Source organism: Balaenoptera ricei, chromosome 9 (assembly GCF_028023285.1).
Source record: "Balaenoptera ricei isolate mBalRic1 chromosome 9, mBalRic1.hap2, whole genome shotgun sequence".
Taxonomy (NCBI): Eukaryota; Metazoa; Chordata; class Mammalia; order Artiodactyla; family Balaenopteridae; genus Balaenoptera; species Balaenoptera ricei.
In genome coordinates, this window is record NC_082647.1 from 29052505 (window position 1) to 29075243 (window position 22739).

Below are 22739 nucleotides of genomic sequence, written 5' to 3' on the forward strand. Positions count from 1 at the left end.
GTGGAAGCACTTGGGGTGTATCCAAGACTTGTTTTTCTTGCATCTGTTGTCTCTTTTCATTGTGAAGACATTTCTGAGAACTGTCACGCTTATTACAACAACTGTCACTACGATGAATAACATTTGAATTCCCCATTTTAAGGAACAGGTTTTCTCTTGTGCATATTTTGCAAAATTCTTGAACACCATAAGCATTTGAGCGGTAGTTTGGAATTCAAAGGAAGGATTCTTTTTGCCAGGTTAATGTTTCATTGGCAGGTCAGAAGTGCATGGGATTTCAAAATAAAGCAAGAGAGAAGCTAACAGAGCATCACAGTCTCTTGGTGGAGTCACCATAATCCAGGACCCTTTCCTGGCTTTGCCCATTAAAGGATGTAATTTTGATAGTTTTCCTATGAGTGTTCAACCATTTGCAGAGTAATTCACAGTGACCAATCATTCATTTAAACAAGCATTTGCTGAATACCTTTTGTGCTGAATACGTTCCTTTGAACCTTGTAGAATTTCTGCCCCTTTCTGTACTTGCTCTGTCCTTGAGGGACTGACCTATATGGACTGTCCCAACCCTCAGGCTTTCCTTGGGTTCAATTTGTAGAAGGCACTAGCAGGAGAGGGGAGGGCAAGAGAGGGAAGTAGGGTTATTCATTCCATAGGCGGGGCGTCTGCAAACTGTGACCCTCGATCCAAATCTAGCCTGCCATTTATTTCTATAAATAAAGTGTTATTGGCACACAGCCATGCCCATCCATTTAAGTATTGTCTATGGCTGCTTTTACTCTCCAAATGTCAGAGTTGAGTAACTGTGACACAGACGTAATGGTCTGCAAAGTCTAAAATATTAATTTTCTGTCCTTTACAGAATAAAGTTTATTGACCTCTGCCTTAGGTAACTCCCTCTCTGGGCAGGGTTATTGATTCCTTAGGCAACTCCATGCCTGTCAAAAGCCACCACTGTCAAGTGGCTCTCCTATGGCTTCAGCTACACCAGAGCTAGAGCTCTTCCTGAGTTCTGGTAACTGACTCTTCCCCTGGCCCTATCAAGGCCTACAGGTATTCTCACTATTGCTAATCCTGGGGTGCGTCACCATCTTTTGTTGCCCTCCTTTATCCCTGTACCCACTCTCTTAATGTCTCGTAATTTACCCCGTTGGAATTACAGAGAACCACAGATAAGTAAACAGCATGAGATTTTGGGAAAATGAAGAATAATTGCCTGTTTCTTTAGCTAAACACTTGGCAGAGCACTTTGGCCATCATCTTGCTTTATCCTCATAATGACCCCATGAAGTAGTTCCTATTATTTTCCTATTAGCAGGTAAGGAAACCAAGACCTTTTTGAAAACTGAGTAACTTGTCCACGATTTCTACCTTGAGGGGGAAAAGTAAGGATTCTGATCCAGGCTCTTAATCCTTAGGAGATAACAAAGCACAGACTGTGGTTCACTGTTCTTTTCAGGCTGGTGCTGCTGTTGAAATAAAGCTGAGATGGCTGATTTTGGCCATATCTTGAAGGAACTCACACATTGTGTGAAAGACTTTGGGCTAAATAGTCTAGGCATGACACGCTAAACAGATATGTGTATCTCCTGGAAAAAAGTTTTGAGTTCACGACCATCACACTTGTTTAGCGATATGCACTTTTCAAAGTGTTTTCAGAGCCTCATAACAAGCCTGTGAAGCCAGATAACAGTTCTTAGAACAGTTTTAGAGTCCAGCAAACTGAGACTGAGATGTAAATGTACTGTATCCACATCCAATGACTATTAAGAATCCATGCATATGTGACAAAGTCCAATGTTCTTTAAAAGTCCTGGCTAAATGGCCCTAGAGGGTCAGGGGGAAATGCATTTTGTGAAGACTAGCCTCAGCACTAGAAGCTGAAAAAACGCTTGAAGTCCATCTGTGGTCTTCCTAGGGAATCAATGGCCAGAGGGTAATATTCTCTTCTGTTTTTGTAACTTTCTCCAACACATACTTTTCTCATACTGCCACAGATATGTTTAACTATTAAATGCTCATGTCAACGATCTTGAACCTAGAACATTTTTATAAACTCCACTCATATCTCCAATTACAGAGAAAATTAGAAGCTTCTCTGGAAGCTGGGGTTTTCCTCTGTATCTTTAGCTTTACACATCCCAAATCATATTCCTAATCACTCCTCTAAAGCCTTCCCTCCTTGCTATGTTTTACTGCACTGTTCTTGATATCACCAACTTCCTAATCACCACTTAGCCAAGCCTGAAACACCAAATTTGTTTCAGTTCTTCCTCTAGCCTGTTAGCCTTACCGGTGGTGTTGACTCTGTCCTTTTAAATCCCTTTACTATCACTTTTACTCAGCCCGCTTCTATACACTATCTAGACCATATTCCCTTAAGCGCACGACTCTGATCATCTCATTGACTTGAGCAAAAAGCCTCTGGGGCTACACACTATTCATAAAAATGAAAATTCATTATTCAAATTAGTAAATTCATTAATGAAAATTAATATTCATTGGATGTGGATACACCACACTTAATTTCTCAGTCTCAGTTTGCTGGACTCTCAAATGGCCTTAAGAACTGTCATCTGGCTTCACAGTCTTGTTATGAGGCTGTGAAAATGCTTTGAGAAGTGTATATCGCTAAGCAAGCGTGATATACATGAAACGGAAACTTTTTTCCCAGGAGGTACACGCATCTGTTGAGCGTGTAATGTCCGGACTATTTTCGTCCTTCTCCGTCTCCGCCTGTCTCCCGCTATGGACAGTTACAAACTTGGTCAATAACAGTCCTGGAAGGACGTGACGCCCCCAGCTAAGGACGTAGGTCAGAGATCTAAAAGGCAGAAGGATTTTCGGGGAGGAGCAGGGGCAGGGCATGACCTAGCACCTGGCAGCGCCGCCGATTGGTGGAGGAGAAGGTTGTTCCCTCAGGGCGGGCGCTGATTGGCTGCGGAGAAAGAGGCATGACTTCCGAAGAAGTTGAGCAAACACCTCCTCCTCAAGGGCCCCATCCCAATTTCTGCTGGGAATTCGGATCCTTCTCTGCCCGGACCCGGGAGCGCAGAGGCGGCGGGGACCGGACGAGGTGAGCGGGGGGAGGGTGCCCGGAGGGGGCTGAGCAGATGGGCGGTGGGCTCCGCCTGTGAGAAGAATTTGCAGATCGCCGGCGGGGCTCTGCCAGTCCGCCGGGCGGTGCGGGCGAGCTCTGCCTCCTCCTCCCCGCGCCGCTGGGGACCCGGGAGCTCTGCGGACTCCGGCCTTTGCCGGGACGAGCGTACGGAAGAGGGTGGCGAGCGTTTGGGCCTCCTCGCCAGGCCTCCCCGCCTAGCGTTTCTCTGCACTCGAGGACTGGGAGGTGGGGCGCAGCGGGCGCGGCTCCGGAGCTTCTGTATAGGAGGGAGAAGGGATGGGATGGCAATTCGGATTTCTTTTTTGGCGAGGGCTGAGCTGGGGAGCGGTTGCTGGGGAGTAAAGCGTTGGTATTGAAGCTGTAGAGCAAACCCTCTGTTAATTCTTGGACTGTGTGCTTATTTAGATAGGCAGCTGTGGGAGGTGGTTGACGGAGGGGGGGCCCACCGGGACCCCCCCCCCCCCGGTCCCCCCCGTCCCCCCCGTCCCCCCTCCCCGATTTCTTTCGGCGCAGTTACTGGTTGACCTTTTCAGCCCTGGCCTGCTTCACCAAATTCGGATCACAAACTTCCCCACCCTGCCCGTGTGGGGCAGGCCGTTCTCTCTGAGATGGAGACCCCCCCCCTCCGCCCCCGGAAGCTGCGGCTCCCAGTCCGTCCTCCAACAGAGGCGGGAGAAGTGAGGAAGTTGGATGCCTTGGATGTCAGCGTCATCTGAACTGCGGAGACCCCGCAGGGGCTGTGCGGGCCAATGTGAGCGTTTGCGCGGGGAGGGGGCGCGGTTAGAAGCAGTTACCTACCCTGTTTAATTCAGTGGGGCTAAATGGCCCGACTACTTCTGGAAGAAATATGCTTTTTAGGCACTGATTTTAGGAGAGCGGGAGTGGGTGTGGTGAGAGGGAGAGAGTGTGTTTAGTCACTCGAACAAAGATGAACATTTTTTGATATTGTGGGTCGTCAGCTATCGGAATGCGGAAAAGACGTAGCTGTGATTACGTCGACCTAGCTGTGCACAGGACCGAGCCATCACTGACTTTGACACGTGGCTTTCATATACTTTATATTGGAAGAAAAAAAAAAACCAAGAAACCCATGGCACTTGGTGTGGATGTTTCTGTGTGTGTGTGTTTTGTAACTTGAGCTCCCCCCCCCCTTTTTTTTTTTTTTTGCTATAAAGATGAGTGAACCTAGGGCCACACTACCTTCTAGCCATGTAACCTAGTGGCCGTTCTGCAAAATGAGCTAGGACGACAAAGGTTAAGCCGATGTCCCCAAGTGACTTTCCCACTCTCCAGAAAATCATATTTGTTATCAGTCTCACTTGTTAGTGGTGACAGCGTCATCAGAATTTTGATTTATTTGTAATTGAAAAATTTCCCCCTTTACTAACTAATCCTCTATTTAATCATCAGCAGACTTTGGTTCAGGATTTTGGAAATGATCGTTGGTGTGTAACCAACACCAATTTAACAAAAAAGTTTTCATTTTTCCAAATATTCTTTTTCTAATTTTCTCATAGAGATAACATTACAAACAGTGGCAATTTTCTTTGATGAGGCCACAAAAAAATTCTATGGAATTCATGGAATCACAGAAATGCTGTACATTTGGAATGGGAAATAACCAACAACATTATTACCGTGTTCATAGAATTAAGATGCAACCAATTATAAGATGCATCCCCATTTCGGGGATGCTAAAATGTGAAAAAACATGTTTTAAATGTGATGAAATACAGTATTAAAATGATAACTTATTTTTCTTGAACACTCATGCCTAAAGGGTGAAGGTAAAGAGAAGGCTTACTGGGCTTCTAAAAAAATAAGAAGGGGGAGGGATTAATATGGAGCCATTGTGAAGGCCTTCCCACAGTGTGACCCAGAGTATGTGAAAGTGGTGTCTTCTGTCAGTGGTGATGGTTGTGCTCACCTTTTTTTTTTTTTTTTTTTAATGTATTTATTTATTTATCTTTGGCCGTGTTGGGTCTTCGTTGCTGTGTGCAGGCTTTCTCTAGTTGTGGCGAGCAAAGGCTACTCTTTGTTGCGGTGCACGGGCTTCTCATGGCGGTGGCTTCTCTTGTTGTGGAGCACGGGCTCTAGGCACTTGAGCTTCTGTAGTTGTGGCACATGGGCTTCAGTAGTTGTGGCTCACGGGCTCTAGAGCGCAGCCTCAATAGTTGTGGCACATGGGCTTAGTTGCTCCGTGGCATGTGGGATCTTCCCGGACCAGGGCTCAAACCTGTGTCACCTGCACTGGCAGATGGCTTCTTAACCACTACGCCACCAGGGAAGTCCCTCACCTTTTTTTAAAATAAATTTATTTATTACTTTATTTTTGGCTGCATTGGGTCTTCGTTGCTGCACGCGGGCTTTCTCTAGTTGCGGCGAGCAGGGGCTACTCTTTGTTGTGATGTACAGGCTTCTCATTGTGGTGGCTTCTCTTGTTGCAGAGCATGGGCTCTAAGGCACTTGGACTTCAGTAGTTGTGGCACGCAGGCTCAGTAGTTGTGGTGCACGGGCTTAGTTGCTCCACGGTATGTGGGACCTTCCCGGACCAGGGCTTGAACCTGTATCTCCTGCACTGGCAGGCGGATTCTCAACCACTGCGCCACTAGGGAAGCCCCTGTGCTCACCTTTGAGGAGTGGGCAGGCTTGTAACCTTTTTCTTAACATTTACTGAGTGTTTATGGCATGCAAGGCAGTGCTCAGCACTTTATGCCTATTAGCGCAAATAAACTTCACAATAGCCCTAAAAGGTAGATATTAGTATGATTCCCATTTTGCCGATGAGGCACAGACAGGTTAAGTTACTCACTGAGGTCATAGAGTAAGTGGGAAGCTGAGGAACCCAGGAGGAGAGGAGTCAGAATTCCTTTGAGGTACACCCTCCTGTTTTAAACTCTGGGCTCCTGGTCACTGCAGTTAATCCAGGTAACTTAAGTGAATATCCTGTCTTCCTCCATAGTGTTTTTAGTATTTTTGTTTCCCTGCTTACTGTACTTTAGCTGTATCTTCATGAGTCAGAGTGCCTATTTATGTTCTAAAATTCTAATGCTTTTGTAATCCACAGTGCCTGGTCGCTACTATCCTTAATAGAATCAGTATATTAGAGCTGAAAAGGACTTCAGTATTATATTCCAGTCTGGGTTAGGAAACTGAAGTCAGGTAAGGAGCCCCATATCTAGTTATATGTCTCAGCAACCAGGTCTGGATTTTGCTACCATTTTTATTTGCATTTCAAAATATTCATTGGTCTATGAGATCTCAGCAAGAGATTAGATCTTTTGTGGGGCATTGTTGGGGGGATGGGAGATATGAGTCCCTGTTCTTATTCATCAGTCTATTTTGTTTTCTCTGCTACATTGGTCTTTATGACATTCATTTAAATTTGCTCATTTATTTCTTCATTCTTTCGCAAAACATTTGAGTTCTCCTGTGGGGCAGTCACTGGGAATACAGAGATGAGGAAAACACGATTCATTTCTTCCAAGAATTTAGAGTTTAACAAAGAGACAGACAAATAAGCAGATAAACATTTTGGATCAGACTCCAATTCAGAACTAACTTTGCATTCCATCTCAGTGAAGCTACATTTGTGGGCTAGAGACCAGGAGACTCAGAGGTCTTATGTCTTTGGATGACTGAGTAGCTTACAGGCTTGAGAACATATGAATATTCTTAGACCAGATTACTTAGCACTAATAAACACTCCCCAAGTCTACTTGTTTTTACTTCTAGCTAACTATTTTGTAAGGAGTTTAATATTAAAAGAATATAGCTGTGCAACAGGAAATAAAAGTATGGACGACAGTGTTGCGGCATGCCCAAGCCCAGTTTTAGCAAACCTTGGAGCTGGGAGGTATTTGGATTAGTTCCAGGCCATCACTGGCTGTTCTATTAATCTGGAACTGTTTTGGACCTCTCCAGGATTATTACGGTCTGGATGCCAAATATGTAGTGTAGGCCAAGACTCATGGCCGTGCAGCTGCCTACCCTTAATTATAGTACCAGGACTTCCTGGGAAACCATGGCTTTTTAAATACACTTGCATTTTTTGAATAAACTGGAAGTGTGGATATAAATCATTTGCATTTCTCACTCATTATTTATTTTAGTCAACTCAAGGCTGCTCCATCCTTAGTGTCTCAATATTTAACCAAGATGTATGCCTGATTATTTGCAAATAACTTGGCATTGAGAAATCTCCCCAGGTGATTGGATGGTTTTAGTGTGAGTCACTGAATTATGTTCTAGTGGATTTATTTCAAAGATCTAAAATATAAGGACGAAGAGCACATCTCTGACTTTGGGGGCTGAAGATAGATGATTTGGCCTTAAAATTTCTTTAATAATGAATTCGTAATCCTTTTTACATGTCTCAGTGGAAGCAACAGAAATGAGAAGGGGCCAAGCCTAACTCTTTTTCGTACTTAAGCTCTTGTATTTGCTTGCACATTGTTCTGGCTTTGGTAGGTGGTTTGTAGGTTTAAAAAGTTTTCTGTTTAGGTTGATAGTATGGAAAGGATTGAAGAGACTTAAAGGATTTTTGAACATTTGATGGAAGGATAAAAAGCTCTCTGTACATCTCAACTTTCTTCATCCACCTACCACACTAACCCGTGAAAACCAGCACAAATCAAGTACACTGTTTTCTGGCATAAGTACTACCTGAACAATAACAGATAAATGTAACCTAATCCAGTTACATTGAAAAGTTATACCAACCAAAGAGCAGACTGTTTTATTATGATTCATCCATAGATGCTTGGAAAATGCTGTTTATGAAACATGGGAAATCCCATATTTATATGGGGCACGCTACCTTCATTTGTATTATCTGGTTTTAGATTATCTTTTGTCCCATCCATTCTGACTCTAATATTCAGCTATAATTAGTGATGGATAAGTCACCAACAGATACTGATTGAGGTCATTTAATCAGATAAAATTGTTTCATCCTGCTCCTGTTGGATCTCATGAAAATGAACGGGGGACTGGCTTGCTGCTTCTTCACAAGAACCTAACATCATGCTATGCATACCTTAAGTAACCCCAAATTTATTTTTAATTAAAGAAAGAAAATCAAAACACTTCTCCCATAATCAATGGGCAAATTATAGCTCATCAAGGAAATGTCTGGCTTTTATTATATTTTTATTAAAATATTAGAAAAATATTCATTCTAGAAACAAATGACTAGCTACTACTATATTAATCTATGTAATTGTACAGAAAAACCAGTCTGTTTGTCATTTAAAAGGACCTTCCTAACTACATAAGAGGTCCTCTACCATTGAAGGTGGCTTTTCCTCAAATATAATCTTTCATAAATTCACCTCACAAAATCTTTTGTTCCTTCATGTTATTTAGGGTGATGATGTACACAGTGACCGTGGTTTATTTCATGGTCACTGAAAGAAAACAGTGGGTTATGTAGGGAGTGCCAAGCTCTGTCTGTCTCTCTGTCTATCTATCTATCTATCTATCTATCTTCTATCTTTTTCTCTAGTGACCATTTTTTTCCCTCATTTCTCTTGAAAACGTTAGAAAATACCAAGAACAATTAAGCATATTCCTCCTCCCACCCCAATTCTCATGTGTGCATTAAAAGGTAGGTAATCTGCACAATAGGTAAATTAAAATAAATTCTTAAGTCTTCCCCCCATTAAAAAATGGGAAAGAGGTAAGGTGATATCATATAGTATGTTCTCCTATTGTTGGACTCCATCCACTAATTGTCCGCCTATCTCAGTGCATCTGTGCAATTCACTGCAATATTCCTATGACTTTTAGGGACATTTCAAATTCCTAATCAATCCTAGGTATGTGAAAAGGTATACCATAGTGCTATTCTTGTTTTACAAAAACATAGAGAAGAATCTTTTAAAATTTTATTTTAATGCCATTTGAAACATTGGCCCTTCATGTGTTGAAGGGAAGACTGCTTAGAAATTGTCAGGGAAAGGGTCTTGTTCTCCAACCCTGACTGTGTGACACTTCTCTTTCTCCCCTTATTTCTCACCTCCTCTTCCTCCTCCTTATTTTTCCTCTTTCCTTTCCTTCTCCTTTCCTTCTCTTGCTTTTCCACATTCTCTTTGCTCATGCCAGAGGCTGTTAACAGCACACAGCCCTGTTAAGTAACCTCACTTGAGCCAGTGAATAAGTCCGGAGTCTTACTGCCTTGCTTCCACTTGAAGGCATTGCCAGAAATATACATGACATTTACGTCCCGATATTCTTGGAAAAGCCCATAAAATACAGGACAGGGAAGTCCAGAATAAGCCACCTGGGCATTTCCATGAAATGTCAGACACCTGCAGTGCCATACCTCAGAGTAATTCAGAAATTCTCACTGTTACATATTTCTTGATTACCTGAGAATGAAATGAATGGTGGTCCCAGAAAGTTCTATGCTGAGACCAAGTTTCAAGGTTCAAGCAATTACTAACATAATCAGACCTGCTATAATCATCTTTTTTCTAAGCATCCAGAAACTTAGAATTTACCTTGGCAGGGACTCAGGAAGGATTTTTGGTGACACATAGAAAGGGGTTGATGGAGGCACCCCATGCTGTGGGAGAACTAATCATATGCCATATGGATCTGATTTATTTCTGAATTGAGCTGGCAGGACTAACATGTGTCAGATGTCGGAGGTGTGGATCTGCAGTCTTCGGCAAAGAAGAGAAAATCCTGAGTGTTGAATATTAACCTAGGGATTCTGCTTCTGCTTAAAAGCAACAGCTCTAGTTGGATTTCACTTCAGTTTCTTCATCTGTAAAATGGGGCTAATAATAGTATCTACTTAATAAGATTTTCTCAAGGAGGAAATGAAATAATGTCTGTAAAGCGCTCAGCATAGTGTTTGGCATATAATGTTAAATCAATGGTAACTATTGTTCTATTTCTTTAAAAACAAAGTGTCAGGAATTGTGATTCAAGAATTCCCTACAAAAAGTGAAAGTGAAAGTAGCTTCCCAAATAAAACGCAGAAGGCCAGCCTCTGCTACTTTCCTTTCCTAGGTCCTGAGGAAGGTCTGCCTCTGCAAACGTGTATGTGTGTATTACATGAGTGTGTGTGTTTATGTCTCTCCTCCCACGCTGTACCCCCGACTCCAGGCAAAGGAGGTGTGGAGGAGGAGAAGGAGGAAGAGGAGGAGGAGGGAGTGTTGCTGAGAAAGGGGAAGCTGTGGTTATAAATCAAGCTTGGGCTGAGGAGGGAGACTGAATTATTTGGACATGTTTCCTAATCTTTGTGCCAAGAACTGCTACTAAGTATAGAGGATTAGGGTCACTTGGTCAACTATGGTATGTGAGATGCAGCCCCTGCTGGGAAGATGGGACCATTTCTGGGCTTCTCAGTGTGTTTAGAAGACTCATTTGTCTTTGGAATTGATTTCATTTACAAACATAGGGATTCAAGTTCTATGGGACGTTGCAGATTTTCCTTTGGCTTGGAGGAGAATAAATGTTATGGGCTTGGGCTTGGATTTGGACTTAGCATAGTCTCTTTTAAAAATGAAACTCTATAAGTAAACCAAAAAGTTAGATGAAGTATATAACAGACTTTTACTGAAATGTCGATCATCCGTATTTTGGCCTGAGTAAGAGTTAGCCTGAACTCATGATCGGCATGTTCATTTGCTGTGTGCAGTGTTTTCTCTCCCTGCCCCTTTTCTTCCTAAAGCCTTCTTAGCCGGACTCTTTGCTGTTTGCTTTATTCTTTTAGTCTGTGTTGTGAGTTATCCTACAAGTTTTCTATCTAGGGTGATAAGTAGTTTGCCCCCAGGAAATAGTACTTGTACATTCCATTGTTGGACAAAACTTCCCTGTCTATAAGGTGGGTCTGATTTAGAGATTGTAGTCTGATGTAACAGAAATGTGTTCCATAAGAATTGTGCTATATGCTAGGGAATTTCTAGAAGATGTAAAATCATTTAGTCTCTATATTTTGATGCCAACCTTAAACATAGAAAACTAAGGTTCAGCATCCAAATGACCAGCAAATTATCGTCTGAAATGACTTCTGACTACTAAATTTATGTAACCATTTGAAGAGGCACAGAATACTGTTTGATACTTATGCTTTAAAATTTTCTGTAAAATTTATTCTGTGCTGACACATAGTAAGCCTCTTGTAAATATTTCTTAATTGAATTAATGAATAGAGTTACACAATCTGGAATAGCAGTTAGAAAACTGAGACAGGTCTGGGTTTAATATAATAGCAGGGGGAGGTGGTCTGGTAGAGGAAACTCTGGAAAGGGGAAGAGCATGGTTTTTTTTTTTTTTTTTTTGGCTGCGTTGGGTCTTCGTTGCTGTGCGCGGGCTTCCTCTAGTTGCTGTGAGCAGGGGCTACTCTGTTGCGGTGCACGGGCTTCTCATTGAGGTGGCTTCTCTTGTTGCGGAGCACGGGCTCTAGACGCGTGGGCTTCAGTAGTTGTAGTACGCGGGCTCAGTAGTTGTGGCTCACGGGCTCTAGAGTGCAGGCTCAGTAGTTGTGGCGCATGGGCCTAGTTGCTCCGCGACATGTGGGATCTTCCTGGACCAGGGCACGAACCCGTGTCCCCTGCATTGGCAGGCGGATTCTTAACCACTGCGCCACCAGGGAAGCCTGGAAAGAGAATGTTTAGAGCAACAACAGGGTCAGTGAAGCGAGGCTGGGGTTGTCAGGTGCTTCTTCAGCTTCTAACACCTGTGGTGAAAAACATGTTTGTTTGTTTGTTTTGTTTTCTTAAATTTCCAATCTGCCAGGACCAATGCTTTTATAAAATTCGATACCAATGAGTTACTAGAAAAATGATCCTGTCATATAAAGGTTTCTAAGTGCTTACTTTCTATTTCTGTACATATCTCATTGTGGACCAGTACAAAGCAGTTCACTGACTGACAACAGGCTGTAAAACACACTTTGAGTAGAACTAGTTTAGGGAATGGTCAGAGATGAAACTCGAAAGAGGTTGGAGCTAGATTGTCAAGGATCTTGTACATTATGAAAGGATTCTAAACTTTATATCATCAAAATTGGCATAAATTATCTTCCTGTATTTGCATTGTAGATTAACTTGCTTAAGACTTTTGTGCTGAATGTGTGTTTGATAAAACATACATTAAAAAAAAATGATTTCAGCTTAGCAGATATTGATTAGTGTCCCATAAGTTGCTTGGGACATTTTTTTTTTTTTTTTTTTTTTTTGGAAGTAACTTCGTTTGTAGAAGTTTGGGTTTGTTTGGGTAAAGGAACAGCATCCAAAGGACCAGCAAATTATCATCGTATCATCCAGGTTTTCCCTCTCCCTTCTTCATCTTGACTCTGTTATCACCTGAGTTGGTTGGATTTTACAGCAGATTTCTCAGGAGACCAGAACTGACCTGTGAGCCTTCTTGCCTTTCGTTGTCCTGCTCTAACAATTTCTTTCCAGTCACCAGGTTTCAAGATGCTGCGAGTACCTAGGACTAAGCTGGGCAGGCTGGGCGTCAACCTCTCCAGGCTTCACTACAAGGCGGTGATGGCGTTGAGGCGGGAGGATGTGAACGCCTGGGAGAGACGGGCTCCCCTGGCTCCCCGACACATCAAAGGGATCACCAATCTGGGGTACAAGGTCTTAATACAGCCTTCCAATCGGCGGGCCATTCACGATAAGGTAAAGAGTTCCAATGTTTAAAAATAGGTGGGACTGAAATGACCCTGCGTATGAAAAATAGGGAGCATCTGAGTGAAAATAAAATGTCCGCTAGTGTCGCTTAAAGACCACGTGACAACATTTCTTGACTTCGGTTATAATGAGATTATATAGTTATGAGATTTCTAGTTAGAATCCTTTCTTGAGCCCAGAATTTAGCCAATAAGTGTTATTTTCGCCCCATCCCATGCCTTCTTCCAGCTGAGGGATAAAAGGATTGCTTTTAGGAGATGACATCCTTCAGTCATTCTCTCCTTCATGTGTGACCCTGGTTCTAGGACTGGGAAGACAAATGTCTGCAGGAAATGCTTCACTGAGTAGAGTTTGTTCATGAGTGTTTACCTTGCCAGCCGCCAGGTGAAGCCCCTCCTATTCATCATTCTGTTCATTCTTCACAATAATCTCATGACACAGGTTTGACTTTTATTTTTATTTTAGATACATGCACGTGTTTTTTCTTTCCTGAGCCATTTGAAAATATGCTGCAGACAATGCCACTTTATTTCTAAATGCTTCAGTATACATTTCCTAGGAATAAATCATCTTCCTACGTAACCACTGTATCATTTTCACACCTAAGAAATTAATAATTCCACAATATCATCTCACATCTCACATTTCAAATTCCCCATTGTCTCAAATGTCTTTTATGGTTTTTATTTTAATCAAGGCTTAATTAAGGTTCATTGTATTCATTATTATGTATCTTTAGTTCTTTTAATCTAGAACAGTACGGGGCTTGTTGTTAACTAGGCTTATTGTGGTGATCATTTTGCACTATGTACAAGTGTCGAATCATTTAGGTGTACACCTGAAACTAATATAATGTTAATTATACCTCAATAAGAGAATATTGAATGGAATTTAATATTTCTTAGAAGAATTTTTTTTTTGGCCTTTGGAATACATCCCACAAAGAATATTCAGAGTGCTGTGTTCAAAGATATCTGAATTAGTTTTTCTCTGTGGTTACATGGCAATGTGATATCCAGTTGGATTTATTTTTGTTTCTATTACATTTTAATATTTGCTTTAAATCCTTTTTGATTTAATTTTATTTTTCAAATAAGTTAAACATTTACAAGCTTCAAAGATTAAAACTGTATAAAAAGATGCAACACAGAGAAGTCTTGCTCTCATCTTAATCCCTTACATCCCATTCCCACCCACCCTATAGGTTACTGTTTTCATTATTATTTCTGATCTATCATTCCTATGCTACTTCTTGCAAAAATAAGCATATGTGTATGTGTGTGTATGTATCTGTTTTCTTATTTTCCCTTCAATCTTATACAGAACGTTGTATACTGTATATACTCTTTTGCACCTTGCTTTGTTCTACGGTATATCCTGGAAATCACTTCATGTCAGTTCATAGAGATCAGTTTCATTCTATTTAATGGCTGCTATAATTACTCCATTATTTATCACGATTTATTTAACCAGTCTACTATAACTGGGCAAATAGATTGTTCAGAGAAACCAGGTATGAACCATATGTTCATTCTTTTACTTTCTTTCCTATTCATTTGTACTTTCCTTTGAAGTAGATTCCTAACTAGATTTATCTTCATTTTTTTTTTCTTAAATTTATTTATTTTTGGCTGCATTGGGTCTTCGTTGCTGCGTGCTGGCTTTCTCTAGTTGCAGCGAGTGGGGGCTACTCTTTGTTGCGGTGCGTGGGCTTCTCATTGCCATGGCTTCTCTTGTTGTGGAGTGTGAGCTCTAGACCGTAGGCTTAGTAGTTGTGGCATGTGGGCTCAGCAGCTGTGGCTCACGGGCTCTAGAGCGCAGGCTCAGTAGTTGTGGCTCATGGGCTTCGTTGCTCTGCGGCATGTGGCATCTTCCTGGACCAGGGCTCAAACCTGTGCCCACTGCATTGGCAGGCGGATTCTTAACCACCGCAACACCAGGGAAGCCCTATCTTCATTTTATTCAACTGCCACCTAAGATGCTTTAAAAATTCTGCCTGGATCATGCTACCCCTTTATTTAAAAATCTGAAGTGATTGTCTATTGCCTCCATGTACTAGCTCTGAAATCTCAGTTTAATGTGTAAGACTCAGGTTTCCCATTGATAAAATAGGGATAATAATAGTACCTACCTCATGGGAGTTTTGAGAATTAAATGAGATAATTCACCCAAAGAGCTTAGCAAAGCACATAGTAATTTATTAATAAATATCAATGATTATTTTTATTTTTATCCAATAAAGCTCATATTCACCATGATAATATTCAGTCTATTTTTCTAAATTGATTCACTTATTATGCCCTAAACATTTCCTTATTTTCCCTTCTCCATATTTGTATATATTCCTTCAATACCTCTTACTGATATTACCACCTTGTATTTCCCATCTCCATCCCTCCAAATCCTACCCAGCCTTTTAGATTAATTTAAATTTCCACATTTCCTTGACCATCTCACCTGGGAGTTATCTCAATATCCATTAAATTAATATATCACTTAGAACATGCTACTCATAATGTTCTTTTGAATTCAGCCTCATGCACTGTGCCTCTGACTTCTTTTTGCAATATTTTGTGAGCTCCTTTACAGGAGAGATCTTGTCTCTGTTTCTTTGTGTCCTATCCCATCTCTAGCACAGTCCATGGAACAGAGTAGGGAAGTAATAAATACTAACTGAACAACAAAAAAAAAAAAAGAAAAGAAAATATTGCAGATACGTCTTTCCTTTAAAAGTATACCTGAGTAATAAATTACTATTTAGCATTTAATGTTTCAGGGCATTGTTGGTACAAAATATACATTTCACATGTATATTTAAATCACATGTGCTAGTGGTTATGGTCAAACTATTAACTGTTCTTAGATTAAAGTATGTGCTGAATTTTCTAATTTTTTGTTTTTGGTACAAAAGTCAAACATGTTAGATTGATCTTTAGCCAACAAGTAAGAATATTAGAAGTAGTTTTTCTATTATTTGTTCCTTATATTTTTTTCCTTCAAAAGGTTGTGACTTTAACTGCTACATTTATTTATTAAAGAAAATATGAATACAACAAATCAGGAGAATAACTTTTAATCAATATTACATTCCCAGGAATATGTCAAAGCTGGTGGCATTCTTCAGGAGGATATTTCTGAAGCTTGTTTAATTTTGGGAGTTAAAAGACCCCCAGAGGAAAGATTAATGCCTAAGAAGACCTATGCATTCTTCTCCCACACCATAAAGGCTCAGGAGGCCAATATGGGTTTGTTGGATGAGATCCTAAAACAGGTAATTAGTGGCCAATATTCATAAATGTTAACATAGAAGCATGTAGTTTTTTTAACTTTTAACTGTCAAGTGGAGTTTCAGTTTTCTTTCAGCATCTGGAAAATACATCACGTATTCACCTCAGTAGGAGAGGTGATCTGCTGTTAGTGCTTGAATAGTTCTCCTGCTCTTCGGGCTGCTCTGCTGGGCAAGTTTGGAGTTTGTGATAAGAGGAACAAAACACATTTCATTCCTTTGTATTCTGAAATGGGAAGAATGATAGAAGCATTTGCTCCAAATGATTATTAAGTTATAAGGTTAATAGTTCAAATATTAGCAAGTAGAAGTTTAGAGCTAAAAGGAACCTCAGGGATCATATAACTTACCACCCTAATTTTTCAAATGGAGCCCAGAGAGGTGAAGTGACTTGACTGAGGCTGCACAGCTCTGTAGTACCAGAACTGTACTGGAAACTATTTTTATATTTATTAACATTCATTAGGAAAAGAAACTTTTTTTGAGATATAAATACTGTGGAAAAACTATCGTCTATTTAAAATACAGAGTATTCACTCAACAAATATTTACCAAGTGCCTACAATGTGTCTGACACTGATCACTGCAATGAACATAGCTTACATTCCAGTGCAAGGAGACACTAGAATAAATAAACAACACCTCATATGTCGCTTGGCGATATGTGTAATGGAGATAAATGTAATACAGAAGAAAAAAAGGAGTGCTGGGCGCTGGAGGAGGTGATAACGCTACTTGAAATAGGATGATCAGGGAGTGCCTCATTGCAATATTGGCATTGAGCAAAAATTTGAAAGAGGCAAAGGATCAAGCCATATCCATCTGGGAAAAGCCTTCCAACCTGAGAGAATAGTAGTGCAAAAGCCTGACAGACAGACAGTCTTTTTGAATGGAGGACTCGAGTTAATCATATTCTAAAATGCTTATTCTGCCTGCTCTGTAAATAAAAGTTGGAGGTGGGAGAAGGAGAGCAAAACTGATAAAAAGATCGTTAGTCTAGACTAGTCCAGATGCTAGGCTACAAATGATGTTGAGGGCGGCGGGAGTGGAGGTCGTGACACGTGGACAGATCTTGGATGTATTTTAGAGGTCTGATCCTACAGGATCCATGGATGAAATGAATGTGGACTATGAGGGAAAGAGAGGAGTCAGAGATGACTCCAAGATTTTGGTTTGAGTAACTTAAAGGAGTTGCCTTAGATTGACATAATGCTACTGCACGAGGAGAAGGCTTGGATGGGAGGATCAAGATTTGAGCTTAGGGCCTGTCGAGTTTAATTTGCCCATTAGACGTGTAAGGGGAGATGCTGAGTGGGCCATTGGATGTGAGTCTGTAGCTCAGGAGGGCAGCTTCTCCAAATACACATTTTTCAGTTGTCAGAGACTAGATGGTATCTAAAGCCGTGAGACTGGATGAGGGTAAGGAGTGAGTGTAGATGGAGAAGTCCAAGGTCTAAGTCCTGGGGTAAGGATGTTAGAGCATTAGAAACTAGACTTGAATCTGACCATAGGTAGAGGACAGGAGAGTTTCACAAACAGTAAAAGTAATGGAGGAAAATGTATTTTACATAAGCGTATAGAATCCATTCTTACTAATTTCAGATTCACTCAACAGACACTGTAGTTAATTTACAGTGTTTCATAAGAACCAATTCAAAAAGTAATTCAAGGAAATAATATCATAAGAAGAATGTTTCACTTTAAGCAGATAGAACTCCTCAAAAAGTACTTTAGAAACATTTTTCTTTTTGGTTATATGAAGTTTCGTTCATTTCGAGAAAATTAATGAAAACAGACCCAGCAGGGCTGCTTTGGGGCAACATTTTGTAACAAATTACTTGGAGTTGGATTAATATTAAATATTCTTAAATCCAAGCACATGGCAAAAATTATATCATCTTTGAGGAAATAGACTATTTAAAACATTCTGTAATTCCAATGTGTCAGCAGTTTTGAAGCATGAATTAATAGGACATTTCCAAGAGAGAGGGAAGAGTCCCAAGGAAAGAGGAAGGACAAGATTTTAGTGAAGGTGAGGAAGTGAAGAACAGGCAGCTTGTGCTACTTTTAAAATAAAGTTTGCTTGTGAAAGGCTGGAGAGAGAAAAAGGAGAGACAGAGAAACAGAGAGGTACTAAGAGAGACAGAAGGAGAGAGAGAAAGAGAGAGAGAGAGAGAGAATGAGATAGATTTGTGTGTATGGACTTGAGAGGGAGTATAGTTGTTATTTTTACAGTAGAAGAGAGACCTGGGTGTATTTAGAATGGCTGAGGGGAAGGAACACTAAAGAAGGAAGAAAGAAAAGAAAGAAAAAGTTTGAGAGGTCTTGGAGGACATAGAATAAAGCTGGCAACTAGCTCACAGGGATTAGTCTCAGGAAAGACTTGTTTTTTTTGAGACTAGAGGGAAGGATGTGAGGATGAGTGGGGGCAGTATGTGGATATATTTGTCAATGGTGCTGGGCTAAAAGTGAAAAGAAATCATGCCTTTGTTATTTTATTGCCTACCATCAAGGGGTGTTAGCACCCTGCTAGGACCATTCTTTCATCTCTCATCACAAACCTACCCTTGGTTTGTGACCCAGCATTTTCTAAATATTTCATGGTGCACCTAGCAAGTCAAGATATATTTTATGAGGGAATACTGGGAAATAATCACTTGCTCGTATATGTGTTGTACTCATTCAAATTAAGCTGGATGGGTCTGGTTGAGAAATTTTTTATCGTTTCTTCAGGAAATCCGACTTATTGATTATGAGAAAATGGTGGATCATAGAGGAATACGGGTAGTGGCGTTTGGACAGTGGGCAGGTGTGGCAGGTAGGTGTGCCAGGGCTGTTACATCACCCATTTTCTAAACTTGCCTGGGGAGTAACTGTGTTTTCTCTTTTCTGTGGCAAGGGGTTGGGAGTGTTCATTTCCACCAATAAAAATAAACATGGGGGTGTGACTAAGGGTGATGGATATCAGGGGAATAAAATGAAATCATTAAACTATACTTATTACAAAAATTAAGAAAAAGAGAGCAGGGAGAAGGACAGTCTAGCAAGGGTACAAGCTGGAGTCTGGGAAAAAACAGCACTTGATTTTTGTCCCAGTTAGTACTTTGAACCATCTTTAGTTGAGAAACACCACACGTTATAACTCTATATCAGATTAGACTACTTGAAGGTGTGTAATTGTCAGAATAAGTAGACAAAATTTGTAGGGATAGAGGACGCAAAACACAATCAACCACGCTGACATCAGTGAAAGTTCTTGAGCACCCAGCACTCCACCCAGCAACTTGCAGAATAGAATACACATTCCTTTCATGTGGAACGTTCATCCAGGTGGTCCATATGCTAGGTCACAAAATGATTTGTAATAAATTTAAAAGGTCTGAAATCATAGAGTATGCGCTCTGACTATAATAAAATTGATTTTGGAATTATAATACAAAGATATATAAAAAATTTCCAAATATTTGGAAGATAAACAATGTATTTTTGAATAACCCATGAGTCCAGAAGACACCACGGGAAAAATTAGAAAATATTTTGAATGGAATGAAAATTTAAAACACAGCACACCAAAATCTGTGGAATGCAGGTAAAGTGGTGCTTAGAAGGAAATTTATAGCATTTAATGCTTTTATTAGAAAAGAAGAAAGTTCTTAAATTAGTAATCTAAACTTCCATCAGAAGAAGCTAGAAAATGAAGAATAAATTAACCCAAAGCAAATAGAAGGAAGGAAATAATATTGATAAGAGGGAGCATCAATTAAATTAAAACAGGAAAATAATAGAGCCAGTTCTTTTTTTAAAAAAATAATAAAATAAAAATCAAAAGCCAGTTCTTTTTTAAAAAAAATAATCAATACAATGGATAAACCTCCAGTTAGATTGATTTTTAAAAAAAGAGAAAAGCCACTTTTACCAATATTAGGAATACAAGAGGAATCGTCACTATATATGTCACAGATATTAAAAATGATAAGGGAATATTATGAATAAGCCAATAAATTTGACAACGTTGATAAAATAGGCAAATCCTTGAAAGACGCATCTCAAGAAGAAATAAAACACTTGCATATCAATGTACAAAATAAATTCCACTCATAGGCATTTATCAAGAGAAACAAATTATTTTTTGTAAAGAATTATTTATAGTGGCTTCATTCATAATAGCCCAGACAATCAGCAGAGGAATGGATAAATAAACTGTGGTACATCCATAGAATGGAACACTCCTCAGCAATAAAAAGAAGCAAACTACTTATACACACAAAGTATGCATGAATCTCAAAAACATTTTCCTGAGTAAAAGCAGACACACAAAGAAGAGTAAATACTTAAAATTTTATTTGTATGCAACTGTAGAAGAACCTAATCTATACAGACAGAAATAAAATCAGTAGTTGTTTGGGGCCAAAGTTTGGGGAGGATTGACTGGAGTGATGGGAATATTCTGTATTTTGATTATGTTGGTGGTAATATGGGTGTGTGCATTTGCTAACAGTTATCAAACTATAGACTTTAACTTGGTGTGATTTGTTGTATATAAATTATTCCTTTAAAAGTTGACATCAGAAAAAAGGTCAAAGAAAATTGGTCAGGGATATGGAGAGGGAAAGTTCCCTTCCGGAAAAGAAGGGGAGAATGGATGCTGAGGTCTTCGTTCCAGGCATGCTAAGTTTCTGCTCTGTGAAGGACATCCAGATTGAGAAATCCGTAAGGTGGTTGGTTGGGTCTTGAAATAAAATACCTGCCTCAGAGATACAGACTTGGAGTCATCATCATACAGAGAGTACTTGAAATTTAGGAATGTATGAGATTAGCTAAGGGAAAAATGTAGAGATTGAAGAGAATAGAGCCTGGGACAGAATCCTGAGGGTGACCAATATTAAGCAAAGGGCAAGGGGCACTAATATAAAAGGAATGGGCATGGGAAGAGGAGCCTACAGAAATGTAGGGTGAAAATGTTCAAGCCAGGCAAGCTGAGGGAAGAGAGTCCCAACAAAGAGAGGCTCTACATTGCCAGATACCTCTGACAAGTAAGTCAAGATCTGAAAAGCGTCCACCGAGTTTAGCTGTGTAGGTCACTGAAATGATGGGGGGGAGGGGTCATAGGGTCAATGGTGACTTCGTTTTTGCTTATTCATTTGTTTTTGGTATGAGAGAAATGGAGGCGTGTTTAAACATTGATAAGGATGAACCAATAGAGAGGGATAGAGAGAGGACATAATTCAAGAGTAAATTCCTGAGAGAGACAGGAAGGGATGGGATCTGGAGCAAAGGTGGAGAGATGAACCTTAGAGAAAAAGAGGGGCGCTCTTTCCGTTTCAGCAGGATTGGATGTGGAGGGGGCAGTTCGGGGTGCAGCTGGCTTAACACTTTCAATGGCAGAAAGTTGAGGGGGTGGAGAAGATGACTACTGGGGCCCCTTCCAAATCTGAGATGCTGTGGTCGGTGCTTCCTCAGAGCACGGAGCAGGTTGGAGAACAGGTAGAGAGAACAGCTTCAACTCCTTCCAACTAATGGTCTTTCTGTTGGTCTGATTCTGCAACAGGGATGATCAACATTTTACACGGAATGGGTTTAAGGCTCCTTGCTTTGGGACATCACACACCTTTTATGGTGAGATGTTTTTTGTGTCTATTTTTTTTTTGTAAACACGTGTCACATTTTAAGAATAGAAACACGTCTCAGGTGGTCGACTAATGTGGCCCATGTGTGCTTGCTTGCAGCACATTGGCATGGCTCACAACTACAGGAACAGCAGTCAGGCTGTGCAAGCTGTCCGAGACGCTGGCTACGAAATATCTCTGGGTTTGATGCCGAAGTCGATAGGGCCCTTAACATTTGTGTTCACGGGGACTGGTAATGTATCTAAGGTAAGTTCCAACTGTCTTCTTTCTGTAAAGCAGTCTGAAACTCTGACACTAACCCAAAGGATGTGGGCATTTTGTGTGCATTTCAGAGCCCTTCTTTTCCATGACTGGGCATTCTGTTCTTGGTACTTTTCTTACCTATGTACTTTTCCCATAGTAAAGTGCAGTACTGGTCCAAACTTAGTGTCTTTGCTTTGAGTTGATTCCAAGCTGTCAGAGGCTTTGAATGGTTTTTCTTCTTTTCTTTTTTTCTTTTTAGAGGGATAACTCCTTGTTGCGTAAAGGTCTATTCTTAGGGTGCTCTGTTTTACCTCCATCACTGAGATATCCCCAAATTTGGAAGTGACCCCAGGATGTAAATTTTACAAGATTTGGAGTTTTGCCAAAAGAGGTTAAGAAGCTTAATTCAAGACTACTATTGTTACTTTCTTCCTTCTGCGGTAGTTTCGAGAATGTGTTTTTGATCCCCTAGAGAAACTTGTAATTGCAAAATAGATCTTTCTTCAGCGAAAATATTTTACAAACAAGATATCACTATTTATATTATACTGTGAGATAGCCATCTGATATAAGTAGGAAATATAGTTTCCCCACTTGAAATAATTTCTGCAATCGAGCAAAAATTAAATAGAAATATTTTTATCATACTGTCAGTTCTAAACCTCCTTGCTTCTATGCTGAATAACTTTAAGTAAAAAAATTAAAGCCCCATCCAATGAGTGGTGTTTAAATGGGAATAAAAGTTGGTTTGCAGGCTGCATACAAGAGGCTCATCTGTGCTTCCGTGTTGTGGTCCCAGTTGCAGGGCAGGG

The 22739-nt window shown here is 40.4% G+C and overlaps 1 protein-coding gene across 5 annotated transcripts in view; it reads left to right on the forward strand.

Moving 5' to 3' along the window:
- Nucleotides 1-2990: 2990 nt before the first annotated feature.
- Nucleotides 2991-22739, forward strand: part of AASS (aminoadipate-semialdehyde synthase) — a 67397-nt gene continuing 47648 nt past the window's right edge. For 2 of the 5 annotated variants that reach the window (XM_059933510.1, XM_059933514.1), the window contains exons 1-6: nucleotides 3848-3869; nucleotides 12538-12759; nucleotides 15866-16042; nucleotides 18791-18875; nucleotides 21606-21673; nucleotides 21784-21930. In XM_059933510.1, the coding sequence (XP_059789493.1) occupies nucleotides 12553-12759; nucleotides 15866-16042; nucleotides 18791-18875; nucleotides 21606-21673; nucleotides 21784-21930 (684 nt within the window). In that variant the 5' untranslated portion in view covers nucleotides 3848-3869; nucleotides 12538-12552. Of the gene's footprint in view, nucleotides 3074-3847; nucleotides 3870-10095; nucleotides 10169-12537; nucleotides 12760-15865; nucleotides 16043-18790; nucleotides 18876-21605; nucleotides 21674-21783; nucleotides 21931-22739 lie in introns of those variants that run through there. The other 3 variants (XM_059933513.1, XM_059933511.1, XM_059933512.1) reach the window with 3 other exon arrangements.